We start from the raw sequence: 14,249 nt of genomic DNA, 5'->3' as shown, positions 1-14,249 counted from the left end.
CATTTCTCCAATGTTTAAATATATGGCTTATAGAGGTTTGAGCACATAACTCACTATTTTCTTCTTCTGACTCCAAATCACTATCCTCTGAATTTGTATCATCATCATCATCATCATCATCATAATCATCATCGTCGTCACTGTCATCATGATCACTATCGTGTTCGGCGTCTGAACTTGCCGTTTCAGCATCTGATGTCATGACTTCCTCATCCACTTCCTCCACCACTGATCTGAAACATAATATATTTTGATCATGGACAAAATAGATAAAACGGATCAGCGGTAATGATATTGGGAAGATAACAACTGAGGTATTTACAGATGTTAAGGTTAAAAAGTAAAACTTCAGAAGTAGTGATTTCTGGATTAATCCCATTGATACACAAGGAAAAACTAAAAGGTCTTTTTGGATGTCTTTTGGATCGGGACAAGAAGAGTGGTGTGGGAGCTGAATTCTGAAGGAAGGCAGTTTTTTTAAAAACTTCTTCGAGTGCATGAAGGACGAGACTGCGCAGGCGCGTGACGTAGACAGGACAGTGCGGAGAGTTTAAAAAGGAGACCACCCTATACAGCGGGCAGCGGAGTGAGTGGTAGCAGAGTGTAGAGCTTTGGTTCAACGGGTTTCGGCGGTAATGGGAAGAGGCCAGAGCGAGGCACCAACTCTTTTTCCCCCTTGGCGAATCGGCCCGAACAACAGGAACAACAGGGCTCACACAGCTAACGGTACGAGCTAACAGTTTAAAAAGTTCATCTGTTTGTCGAGGTAAGTGGGTGAGTAGACTTATTATTCCTGTTTCATTCCTGTAGAATTCGATAGCATGCCTGCAGGGTTAGTGCTTTGTTCAGGGTGTCAGATATGGGAAGCCTGGGAGACCTCCAGCCTCCCTGATGGCCACATCTGCACCAGGTGCACCGAGATGCAGCTCCTCAGAGACCGTGTTAGGGATCTGCAGCTGCAGTTTGATGACCTACTGCTTATTAAGGAAAGTGAAGAGGTGATAGATAGGAGCTACAGGGAGGTAGTCATCCCTAGGCTAAAGGGGTCAGAAAACTGGGTCACTGTCAAGAGAGGGAAGGGAAATGCCCGGATAGTGGAGAGCACACCTGTGGCTGTCCCCCTCAGCAACAAATATCTTGTTCTGGATGCTGTTGAGGGGGATGACCTGACAGGGGATGCCCACGGTGACCGGGTCTCTGGCACTGAGCCTGGTGCTGTTGTGCAGGAGGGAAGGAGAGAGAAGAGGAATGCGGTAGTCATAGGGGATTCCATAATCAGGGGAACAGACAGGAGGTTCTGTGAGTCTGATAGAGATACCCGCATGGCGTGTTGCCTCCCAGGTGCCAGGGTACGGGATGTCTCGGATCGGGTCCAGAATATTCTGAAGGGAGAGGGCGAGCAGCCAGTTCTCTTGGTACATGTTGGTACCAATGACATAGATAGGAAAAGGAAGGAGCTTCTGAAGAGAGATTTCTGGGAGTTAGGAAGGAAGCTGAGAAGCAGGACCTCCAGGGTAGTAATCTCGGGATTGCTACCTGTGCCACGTGCTAGCGAGGGCAAGAATAGCAGGATCAGGCAGATGAATACGTGGCTGAGAGACTGGTGCAGGGCGCAGGGCTTCAGATTCTTGGATCATTGGGATCTCTTCTGGGGGAAGTATGACCTGTTCAAAAAGGACAGGTTACACCTGAACTCGAAGGGGACTAATATCCTGGTGGGAAAGTTTAATAGAGCTGTTAGGGAGGGTTTAAACTAATTTGGCAGGGGGATGGGAACCAGAATGATAGAGTGGAGGAAGGGGAAAACAGAAATAAATCTAAGATAGTGAGCAATAAATATGTCAGGAAAGACAGGCAAGTAATGGGGCAAATTTGCAGCCATTGGGATGAGTTGCAGTGCAACAAAGTTGCAGTGCAATCAAAGCAAAAAGTACCAAACACTGGTTTTAAGGTGTTATACTTAAATGCACGCAGCATAAGGAATAAGGTGGATGATCTTGTCGTGAAGCTACAGATTGGCAGGTGTGATATTGTGGCCATCACTGAGACATGGTTAAAGGATGCATGTCTCTGGGAGCTGAACATCCAAGGATACACGGTGTATTGGAAGGATAGGCAGGTAGGCAGAGGGGGAGGCGTGGCTTTATTGGTAAGAAATGATATTAAATCATTAGAAAGAGGTGATATAGTATCGGAAGGTGCAGAATCTTTATGGGTTGAGCTAAGAAATAGCAGGGGTAAAAAGACCCTGATAGTAGTTATATACAGGCCTCCAAACAGCTGCAGTGATGTGGACTACAAATTACAAAAGGAAATAGAAAAGGCTTGTCAGAAGGGCAGTGTTATGATAATTGTGGGGGATTTTAACATGCGAGTGGATTGGGAAAATCAGGTTGGCACTGGATGTCAAGAGAGAGAATTTGTAGAATGTCTGCGAGATGGCTTTTTAGAACAGCTTGTTGTTGAGCCCACTAGGAGATCGGCTGTACTGGATTGGGAATTGTGTAATGAACCACAGGTGATTAGAGAGATTGAGGTGAAGAAACGCTTAGGAGGCAGTGATCATAACATGATTGAGTTCACTGTGAAATTAGAAAAAGAGAAGCCGAAATCTGATGTGTCAGTATGTCAGTGGAGTAAAGGAAATTACAGTGGCATGACAGAGGAACTGGCCAAAGTTGACTGGAAAGGGACACTAGCGGGAAGGACAGCAGAGCAGCAGTGGCTGGAGTTTATGTGAGAAGTGAAGAAGGTACAAGACATATATTCCAAAAAAGAAGAAATTTTCGAGTGGAAAAAGGATGCAACCGTGGCTGACAAGAGAAGTCAAAGCCAAAGTTAAAGCAAAGGAGAGGGCATACAAGGAAGCAAAAATTAGTGGGAAGACAGAGGATTGGGAAGTTTTTAAAAGCTTACAAAAGGAAACTAAGAAGGTCATTAAGAGGGAAAAGATGAACTATGAAAGGAAGCTAGCAAGTAATATCAAAGAGGATACTAAAAGCTTTTTCAGGTATATAAAGAGTAAAAGACAGGTGAGAGTAGATATAGGACCGATAGAAAATGATGCTGGAGAAATTGTAATGGGAGGTAAGGAGATGGCGGAGGAACTGTACGAGTATTTTGCATCAGTCTTCACTGAGGAAGACATCAGTAGTATACCGGACACTCAAGTGTGGCAAGGAAGAGAAGTGTGCGCAGTCACAATTACGACAGAGAAAGTACTCAGGAAGCTGAATAGTGTAAGGGTAGATAAATCTCCCAGACCAGATGGAATGCACCCTCGTGTTCTAAAGGAAGTAGCTGTGGAGATTGCGGAGGCATTAGCAATGATCTTTCAAAAGTCGATAGATTCTGGCATGGTTCCGGAGGACTGGAAGATTGCAAATGTCACTCCGCTATTTAAGAAGGGAGCAAGGAAGCAAAAAGGAAATTATAGACCTGTTGGCTTGACATCGGTGGTTGGGAGGTTGTTGGGAGTCGATTGTCAAGGATGAGGTTACGGAGTACCTGGAGGCATATGATAAGATAGGCAGAACTCAGCATGGTTTCCTTAAAGGAAAATCCTGCCCGACAAACCGATTGCAATTTTTTGAGGAAATTACAAGTAGGCTAGACAAGGGAGATGTAGTGGATGTTGTATATTTGGATTTTCAGAAGGCCTTTGACAAGGTGCCACACGAGGCTGCTTAACAAGAGCCCATGGAATTACGGGAAAGTTACATAGGGCATTGGCCGATTGGCAGGAAACAGAGAGTGGGAATAAAGGGATCCTATTTTGGTTGGCTACCAGTTACCAGTGGTGTTCCACAGGGGTCTGTGTTGGGGCCGCCTCTTTTTACGTTGTACATCAACGATTTGGATTATAGATGGCTTTGTGGCTAAATTTGCTGATGACACAAAGATAGGTGGAGGGGCCAGTAGTGCTGAGGAAACAGCGAGTCTGCAGAGAGACTTGGATAGATTGGAAGAATGGGCAAAGAAGAGGCAAATGAAATACAATGTTGGAAAATGTATGGTTATGCACTTTGGCAGAAGAAATAAACCGGCAGACTATTATTTAAATGGGGAGAGAATTCAAATTTCTGAAATGCAACAGGACTTGGGGAGTCCTCGTACAGGATACCCTTAAGGTTAACCTCCAGGCTGAGTCGGTGGTGAAAAAGGCGAATGCAATGTTGGCGTTCATTTCTAGAGGAATAGAGTGTAGGAGCAGGGATGTGATATTGAGGCTCTGTAAGGCGCTGGTAAGACCTCACTTGGAGTACTGTGGGCAATTTTGGGCTCCTTATTTAAGAAAGGATGTGCTGACGTTGGAGAGTGTACAGAGAAGATTCACTATAATGATTCCGGGAATGAGAGGGTTAACATATGAGGAACGTTTGCTCTTGGACTGTATTCCTTGGAGTTTAGAAGAACGAGAGGGAACCTCATAGAAACATTTTGAATGTTGAAAGGCATGGACAGAGTGGATGTGGCAAAGTTGTTTCCCATGATGGGGAAGTCTAGTACGAGAGGGCATGACTTAAGGACTGAAGGGCGCCCATTCTAAACAGAAATGCAAAGAAATTTTTTTAGCCAGAGGGTGGTGAATCTATGGAATCTGTTGCCATGGGCAGCAGTGGAGGCCAAGTCATTGGGTGCATTTAGGCAGAGATTGATAGGTATCTGAGTAGCCAGGGCATCAAAGGTTATGGTGAGAAGGCGGGGGAGTGGGACTAAATGGGAGAATGGATCAGCTCATGATAAAATGGTGGAGCAGACTCAATGGGCTGAATGGCCGACTTCTGTTCCTTCGTCTTATGGTCATAATAATGTGTACCTCAGTCAGCCTTTTCCAGTCCAAAGGAAATCAAACCTAGCCAATCTAATCACTCCATTGCTCAAACACTCCCTCCCTGGCAACAACCTGATGGATCTTCTCAGTATCCTGTGCAGGGCAATCTATTCGATTTTGGGTGGAGAGGAAGGAGTGATGGGAAACCAATCATGGCTCCTGCTTTTAACGTAAAGTTTACTATGAAAACAACTTAACTGTTCACCTTCTTAGGCTTGTATACTTGCAACACCAATCACTGGACAATCTATTCAAGAGGGAGAGCAGCTGTTTGAGCTCAGAGGAATGGACAAGGCATCAGTCTTTGGACAATTAAATATTTATCCTCTTTACCTTTTCCTGGGTGCTGCTTTCTGCTGCTTGGTGGGTTCTGTGTCTTTGTGGCTGCCTGAGCACTCACCATCCTCTTCTTTGCTCTCTTCATGAAATACATCTGTATGGGTTTCTTTATTATTAGCTCCTGCCAATAACAACCATATACAGTGCTCAGAATTCCAATGGCACCCACCATTCGAGGGAAATGATTTCCTGACTCGCAACACTGGTATACAGTTCAGCAAAGCCTAATTTAAAAAGCTCACTGTTGATTTCAAATACCCCCGTAACCTTGCCCTTCTAGTTTCCACTGCCTGCCCACCCTACAACCCTTGTATATCACTACATCCCTTCAGTTTTGGCCTCTTGGGCATACGGAAACTAAATCACTTGAATGCAGGTACATGAACACCATTTAAAAGGCACTTGGTTAGGGACGTGGATAAGAAATGTTTTGAGGGAACACAGGCAAATGGGACTAGTTGGTCGAAAGCACCTGTCTCTGAGCTGTATGACACCTCAGCTCTGTTAGTCATGCCTTCATTTGCCTCGGCTCACATCAGAAAAACCCTCCCTAAACTTCACCCTCTTACTCATTTAGTTTCTAAGATGTCTAAAAACCTTACAAAAGACCTTGAGATACATTGGGGAAGCTACATAAATGTAACTTTAAATCAATCAATTGGAAACTACCAGGATACCTACAGCCTGAAATAAGGTGTCATATTACCTGTATTGGCAGTACCCACAATCACTCTGTACTTGTCTTTTGCCACTGCCCAGTCCACTGCTATAGGACGACCTGGAAAGACAACACGAGATAAGATACAATCAGCTCCTCATGCCATTTCTGCCCACCAACTGCTACTCCTGTCCCAGGGTTGCCCACTTTCCTCAACTGATCCTACTAATTCCATCTGCTCATCATCTCACTAGTAACCTCCCAAACTCAAGCAGTCAGCAAGTCTTCTCAGCTCACTGTCACCCCTAACTATCCCTCAGTCTTACTTTGCTCCTTCCTCCCTCCCAATACTTCTTCCCTACTTCTCCTTTGTCCTCCCACTAACCCCTCCTCCACTTCCACTCACCACTCCTGCTCCTCTTCACCTCCTCCATCCCTACTATCCTCAAAACATCACTGTGCACTTTGCCCCCTCTGCCCCACTCTCCACCTCATAACCCCTCCTCTTCTTTAAGCCCAAATCACAGAGATACCATACCCATCAAATTTCCATCCCACCACCCAACTTCCCCATCTCACTGCACTTCTCAGATGTTCTCATTACCTTTAATTTTTTTCAAGTTCATTCCCTTTAAGGCCTTCCCAGCTTCCAGGACATTCTTGAACTGAACAAATGCAAACCCTCGCATCTTCCCATCTGAAAGACAGAGTAGAAGTTTCCAAAACATTCAGTAACCTAGAGTTGATTTGCAAAAAAAATTAAGTGGACTTAAAAATGTACATGGTTCTCTCTCGCTTCTCTACATGCTTTACTGGTTTCATCAATGCATTACTGAAAAATCAAAAAAAATCTACAGAGTCTTAAAATCTGAAACATAAACTGAAAATGCTGGAAAGACTCACTATTCCCATTCTGTGGAAATCATGTCTATTAAAGCTACTAAGTCCAGCTCCTGTCAAATAAACAGTGAATGGATCTAAAATATTAACTTGTTTCTCTTTTGATTGATGCTATTTGATCTGTTGAGTTTCAAGTATTTTCTGCTTCAACTTATACTGGTCCTGAAGTAGCTGAACACTGGTTAATTAACCAATAAGATTCAGAAAGTTTAAGTGTAAAGCAGAATGAAATATTTGTCTGGATTCAAGGCAGCACAAAAAAAAACACACACTAAGAAAAAGAACACAATAAATATGAATACATCAGATAGCTCTATATATAGTGATTGTATGTCCATAAATTGATGCTAGACTATACATATGGTGACGGACAGGAAATAATAAAGTAGTAGCGGAGTTAATCAGTGGAGGTGTTGATCAGCCTTACTGCTGAGGGAAAATAGCTGTCTTTGAGTCTGGTGGTCCTGGTGTGGATGCTACGTAGCCTCCTTCCCTGAGGATAGAGGGACAAACAGTCCATGAGCAGGGTGTGTGAGATCATTCAAAGTTCAAAGTGATTTTCATTATCAGAGTACATATGTGTCACCACATACAACCCTTAGATCTATTTTCCTGCGGGCGTACTCAGCAAATTTATAGAATAGTAACTACAACAGGATCAATGAACGATCAAATAGAGTGTGGAAGACAACAAACTGTGCAAATGCAAATATAGCGAGAACATGAAATAACCAGATAAAGAGTCATTGATGTGAGATCACTAGTTGTGGGAATATCTCAATGGATGGGCAAGTGAATGGTGTTACTGGCCTTTTTTCTAGCACTTTTCTGTATACATGTCTCTGATGGTGGGTAGGCTGGTGCTGGTGATGTATTGCGTAGTTTTGACTACTATTACCAAGTCACTTACTGGGAGAGAAAACTCACCACACACACAAATTGATCCTCTGATTTCACGGAGGGCCTCATCTGCCCTGTCTCTCCTTTATCTGCCTATCTGCTAGCTTGCCAAATCCCCACTGCCAACCCTGCTTAACAGCTCATCATGATGATAATGGGAACTGATGCAATCTCTCTAACCCACTTCAAAAATACACCACTGGCTATCTTGACACAAGAACTGGCCTGCTGTTGAAGCACAAGTCAACTATAGTCACCCTTATGTATTGCACAGGAATTATACTTTGTGTCCTCAGAAGCATGGTCCCCACATAGAAACCATAGAAACTATAGAAACTACAGCACAGAAACAGGCCTTTTGGCCCTTCTTGGCTGTGCTGAACCATTTTCTGCCTAGTCCCACTGACCTGCACACATGGCAAAAGAATACTACTTCCTACTGTACAGTATCTAAGATATCGCAAAAGGAGGAGACAGCTGAGCCATCATAACTCAACTAGTTCTTTGAAAGTAATGTCCGGCTAACGTAGTGTAGCAGTTAGTATGCACTACTACAGCTTGGGGTGTTCTGGGGTTCAATTCCAGAGCTGCCTGTCAAGAGTTTGTACACTCTCTCTGAGAACTGCACGAGTTTTCCCCCGGGTGCTCTGGTTTCCTCGCACAGTCCAAAGGTATACTGGTTAGTAGTTAATTGGTCATTGTAAATTGTCCTGTGATTTGACTAGTGTTAAATAAGTGGGTTGCTGGTAGTGTGGACCGTTGAGCCAGTGGGCCTGTTCCACCCTGTATCTCTAAATAAAAATAAGGTAAAATACTTTGTCTCCCATGCACATTCATTTAATCATCCTTCCATTGAAAATAGTGATTCCATAGATATGTTGGAACATCGCTTTAAAACAGAGATGAGGAATTTCTGCAGCCAGACAGTGGTGAATCTGTAGAATTCAGTGCTACAGATGGCTGTGGTTGATATTTAAAGCAGAGGTTGATAGGTTTTTGATTGGTCAGTGTATCAAAGGTTACAGGGAGAAGGTAGGAGAATGGTGTTGAGAGGCATCATAAATCAGACATGATTGTACGATGGAACAGACTTAATGGGCCAAATGGCCTAATTCTGCACTGGTGTCTCATGTTCTTCAAATATATCAGTAAATGAAAATTTCAAAAAAATGGAAGTATAAGAAAACTAAAATAAAAACAGGAAACACTGGAAACATTCAGCAGATTATACAGCATCTGCAGAAAGAGAAATAGTTAATGCTTCAGCTCAGGAACCTTTCACCAATATCCGAAAAGACACACAGGCTGAATACCAAAGCAAAAAGTCAATAACTAACCCTGGTTTTCCTTGTCCAAAACTAACCTTTAGTAGGGATGTTGACTTCCAGCACAGCACCATATTGTGAGAAAATACCTCTCAGATCATCTTCTGAACACTGAAAGGAGAAAAATAAGATTCCATGAAACCAAGTTACTACATGGAGGACAAGAGGAAGAGTTAATATTTAAATGGTGAAAATACAAGCCACAGATTTTGGGGATGATCAATATTTTTATCTCTGACGCTCCCTGCAAAATGCAACTATCAAACTTATCCAAAAAAATCATCACATTCTCTGTCACGCAGGTCTTGTAAATTAGTGCTTCCTTTCCAACCTCTTCCCAATGTAATTCTCTTTGAAAAGATGTTATTTGTCAAATCTGTACTCATCATTCCTCACACATCCATATTTGAATCTCTTTCAGGTTCACTGCTGAATTGGTCAGATGACATCCTCTGTGACTGTGCCCATGTTGCATTGCCTTGGATCACCTTGCTTATAATATTTGGTACTACTGCCCATACCATTCCTCTACCACTCCCCACCCCATTTTGTCACTTGCCTCTTCAACAGGCCATGTGTTGGTACACTGTCTCTCAGATGTCCAGTCTTGAATTAAAAAATAATTCTGTCTGCTAAGCATTCAGTTTGTTGATTGGGATTGACAATAAATGTTGTGTCCTAGTTGTCTACATTGTATAAGTAAGTCAGGCCAGTGCAACATGGAGAGCAAGCTGTTACTCGTACAGCTGGCTCCCCACCTCTATCTACAAGAAGGGTCACAGCCGTCTCTATTTCCTGAGGAGACCGAGGTCCTTTAACATCTACCGGACGATGCTGAGGATGGTCTACGAGTCTGTGGTGGCCAGTGCGATCATGTTTGCTGTTGTGTGCTGGGGCAGCAGGCTGAGGGTAGCAGACACCAACAGAATCAACAAACTGATTCGTAAGGCCAGTGATGTTGTGGGGATGGAACTGGACTCTCTCACGTGGTGTCTGAAAAGAGGATGCTGTCCAAGTTGCATGCCATCTTGGACAATGTCTCCCATCCACTACATAATGTACTGGTTGGGAACAGGAGTACATTCAGCCAGAGACTCATTCCACCGAGATGCAACACAGAGCGTCATAGGAAGTCATTCCTGCCTGTGGCCATCAAACTTTACAACTCCTCCCTTGGAGGGTCAGACACCCTGAGCCAATAGGCTGGTCCTGGACTTATTTCATAATTTCCTGGCATAATTTACATATTACTATTTAACTATTTATGATTTTATTACTATTTAATTATTTATGGTGCAACTGTAACGAAAACCAATTTCCCCCAGGATCAATGAAGTATGACCATGACTAAGACTATGTAGCTCATGAATCCAAAGGAATGGCAGAGACTGATACAGTTTGGCACCAGTGGCATCACAGGAGTTGCCCGCCAGTACTGAACTCATTGTAGGATTGCCTTAGAGACTCCAGCTCTGGGTTTTCTCAGGGTTTACTCCCAAAGCCTGTCCCATGAGTGGGTGTGGCCACAAGACAGCAGAGGTTTGAGATCAGAGTTTTCCTTCTCCTAGACAAGGTGCTAACCATGGTTGACAAGCCCCATCTGCCCCAAAAACATTAAGACCAAAACCATTATTTTCACTGTCAATAAACTCCTTACACGGGTCCACAACAGCATTCCATAAGCCTATTATCATGCTTTTCTCCATACCCTGGTGCATAACTCCATTCCGTACCTAACTATCCTGCTTTTCACAACATCTTGATTTGGCTGGACAGAGGAAAACTACAAAATTTGGAGTCATGACAATCCATGAACAAAGTAACAGACGTTAAGAAAAAGAGGCCTCAAGAATATAAAGACACAGTGAGCTAAACAGGTAGACAAGATAGTCGAAAAAATCCATACTAAGAGAAACGCTATGTTACTTCCTGGCAGGAAAAATGAAAAGATACAATATTAACCAAACAGCAACATTCTAAAAGGATTTTAGAGCGAGATCTGGAGTTGGAGTTATGTGGATAATTTATTAAAACTGGCAGGACAGGTTAAAAAAAAATTCAGTGAAAACCCAAATTAGAAATTTACTCAATTGTTGACTATTAAAGTAAATCTTAGTTTTGGCCAGCTTTTAATTTGAAATTCCTGATAATTAACCAAAACCAACTGTTACAGCTGACATTGTGGGATAAGAATTTGGCTCATTTACAGCTGCAATGTCACGATCTCTTTATGCCAAGCTCTCAGGCACGGAATACAAGAACTGGAAATTCACTATGAACTCTTATAAAACACTGCATCTGCCACAAACGGAGTGTCCTGTTCTGCTCTGGGTGCCACGCTGTATGAAACCTGGAGAGAGTGGAAAACAGATCTCTAACAAATGGAATCCTGGGATGAGGAACTTCAGTAAAGTGAATAGATTGGAGACAACAGAATTGTTCTCCGGGAGTTCTGAAGATGGAGCTACCTAAAATCATGAAGAGAATAGTCAGAGTGGACAGAAGGTTGGGGCCGCAAACTGAGGACTTTTCCTTCACCTCCTAAAACAACTCCTTCACCCTAGGATCAACCAAGTGAACTTTCTCTGCATTGTCTTCTTCCTGAAAGAGACCAAAACTGTACATTGCACTCAATGCTCCTCACCAATATCCTCTACAGCTATATCAAATCTTTGCTTCCTTTTGCAATAAGTTACCTACTCCACCTGCATGTTAATTTCCCCCCTTTTCACATAACTGATCCATAATCACTTAGCATACTTTGTGTCCTACCCACAACCTATTTCCCCAATCATCAATCAAGAAAGCTCAACAGCGCCTCTACTTTCTGAGGATACTCATACCCTCCTACAGATGCACAGCAGAGCATCCCAACATGCTTCCTCACAGCATGGTATTGAAACTGTATTGCAGAGGAGAGGACGGCTCTATAACAGATAGTCACAACTGCCCAGTGCATCACTGGCAACAGCCTATCCACTATCAAGGACATATGTACAGAAAGGTGCTCTTGGACTGTTTGTCCCACTCCCATTAGGGAGGAGGCTACATACCATCCACACCAGAACCAGTTAATTTCCCCAAGCAGCAAGTCTGATCAACACATCCGCCCACTAAGCCACACCACCACATACCCCAACACTTCTTCATCATTTCCTGTCAAAGTAGAGACACAGCTGTACTATCAATGCATATATGCTATACTATGTATTTATATTTATTGTGTTTTTTATTATTGAGTTCTTTATCTTTGTTTTTTTGTGTTGCATTGGATTCAAAATAACTATTATTTTGTTCTTCTTTACACGTGTGCACTGGAAATAACACTGCACAATTCTCTATACTGAATCTTTATACCATCAACAAACTGTGACACATTTACTCAGTTTCTCTTCCAAGCATTCAAAATAAATTGTAAATAGCTTAAGTCCCAGTACTAATTCCTATGGTACCCCATTAGTTACCATTGATCAGTTTAAAAATAACAAATTCATTCCTGCTGATTGCTGTCTGTAGTTGCAATCAAAACTGCAACTGGCAGGATTGTATTCCAGCAAGAATCAGCAAATTTAGTTAGGAACAGGAAAGCAGCACTTATTAGACGGAGCCCACACGCAGGGTGCGATTCATCGTTTCTCACCGATTAGAACTCACAATTGTGGTGGGATTGATTCACAGTTAGGAACTGCAGCTTTCAGAAGTGTTAACCAAAAAATAAACTGCAGCTGAGCCAATAGGCAGGTCCTGGACTTACTTCATAATTTACTGGCATAATTTACATATTACTATTTAACTATTAATGGTTCTATTACTATTTATTATTTATGGAGCAACTGTAACGAAAACCAATTTCCCCAGGGATTAATAAAGTCTGACTATGAAAATCTGAAATACAAAACAGAAACTACTGGAAAAACTCCGCTGGTCAGGCAACATATGTGGATGGAGGAACAGTTTAATATTTCAGTCTTAGGATCTTTCATTAGAACTGAGAAAGTAAGTTAGTATATGCAGCAGAGGAGAGTGGGTGTTGGGGTATGGACAAGACAAAGGGAAGACCTGTGACAGGTTTGTGTTGGGGTTGCTGTGGGGATGTTAATTGGACAGTTTGAGGGTTAACAGAAAATCCGATTTAATGCAAAAAAATCAAGTCAAAGAGTACTAATGGAAGGGGAAGAAAGAGCTGAACTAATATCACAGAAAGGTGACTTACAGCAAAGGGACTGTTTATCAGAGCCTTTTAGTCTGAGGCTTCCGAACCTGTTACAGCGAGGCCCAACACAAGCTAGAGGAACAGCAACTTATTTCCCACGTGACAACCTTGCAGCGTTCCAGACTCAGTACTGAATTCCCTCATTCCTGATAGCTCACATTGTCGATTTTGTTTCATCACCCATCCACCACAGGCTCAGTGATTGCTGTCACTCTTCATCAGTTCTGCTATCTTTCTCCTCACTGTTCAGAAACTTATGCCCACAGCAATCTTTGCCTGAACCTTAGTTGTTCTATTGATCCATTTTCCTCGCTTGCCTGACCTGTTGAGGGATTATTTTTGATTTTCTTTTTTAGGAAGTAAGAGACTTGCTCATCACACAAATAAGGGGCAAACAAGATGAGTTCAGTAATAGACAAACTGAATGACAATCACTACAGTTGATATTAGACTACAAATTGACTCTCAGTTCCCAGTTCCCCAGTACCTTAAAGCTCAGGTTTCGAACAATCAATCTTGCTTTTCTCTGCAATTTCTTCTGCGTTTTCTGTTCTGTATTTACTTTATAAGCTTCCTTAGGGGCTGTAAAATTAAAGTGAAATTATTTGCATCTTAAATTAATTAAAATAGTTTCACAATGGACTGTCATTTCAGTATTCATAATCTGTGATTTTAGACAGGACTCAATATTTAAACTAAAGATGGCATGGGTTTAAATATTGAGTACAGTCCCTCTGTAAATCCACAAATCATCTTCAATGTTGGAGAGTCATAGAAAACTGCAGCACAGAAACAGGCCACACTTGAGAGTACTGTCAATAATTTTGCACTGCATATCTCAGAAAGGATGTGTTGTCATTGAAGCGAGTCCAGAGCAGGTTCACGAGAATTATTCTGGGAACGAAGGAGTGTTTGGCAGCTTTAGAAACATAGAAAACCTACAGCAAACCTACCCATAGCCCTCTATTTTTCTATGCTCCAGGAGTCTCTTAAAAGACCCTATCTCCAGGTAGCCATGAAACCAAGAAAGGTAGCACAATGACCAACTCCCAAATCCTTCCTCCCACACCCCAAAAAACC

The 14,249-nt window shown here is 42.5% G+C and overlaps 1 protein-coding gene across 1 annotated transcript in view; it reads right to left on the bottom strand.

Moving 5' to 3' along the window:
- The window catches only part of rbm28 (RNA binding motif protein 28), a 49,868-nt gene that overhangs the window by 28,332 nt on the left and 7,287 nt on the right, over nt 1–14,249 (bottom strand). The window contains exons 3-8 of the mRNA XM_063072964.1: nt 13,657–13,751; nt 8,995–9,067; nt 6,436–6,528; nt 5,880–5,951; nt 5,168–5,294; nt 55–233 (exon numbers count right to left, since the gene is read on the bottom strand). Of these exons, the coding sequence (XP_062929034.1) occupies nt 55–233; nt 5,168–5,294; nt 5,880–5,951; nt 6,436–6,528; nt 8,995–9,067; nt 13,657–13,751 (639 nt within the window). The remainder of the gene's footprint in view (nt 1–54; nt 234–5,167; nt 5,295–5,879; nt 5,952–6,435; nt 6,529–8,994; nt 9,068–13,656; nt 13,752–14,249) is intronic.

Source organism: Mobula hypostoma, chromosome 20, assembly GCF_963921235.1.
Source record: "Mobula hypostoma chromosome 20, sMobHyp1.1, whole genome shotgun sequence".
Taxonomy (NCBI): domain Eukaryota; kingdom Metazoa; phylum Chordata; class Chondrichthyes; order Myliobatiformes; family Myliobatidae; genus Mobula; species Mobula hypostoma.
This window is presented reverse-complemented; position numbering and strand designations above follow the sequence as displayed.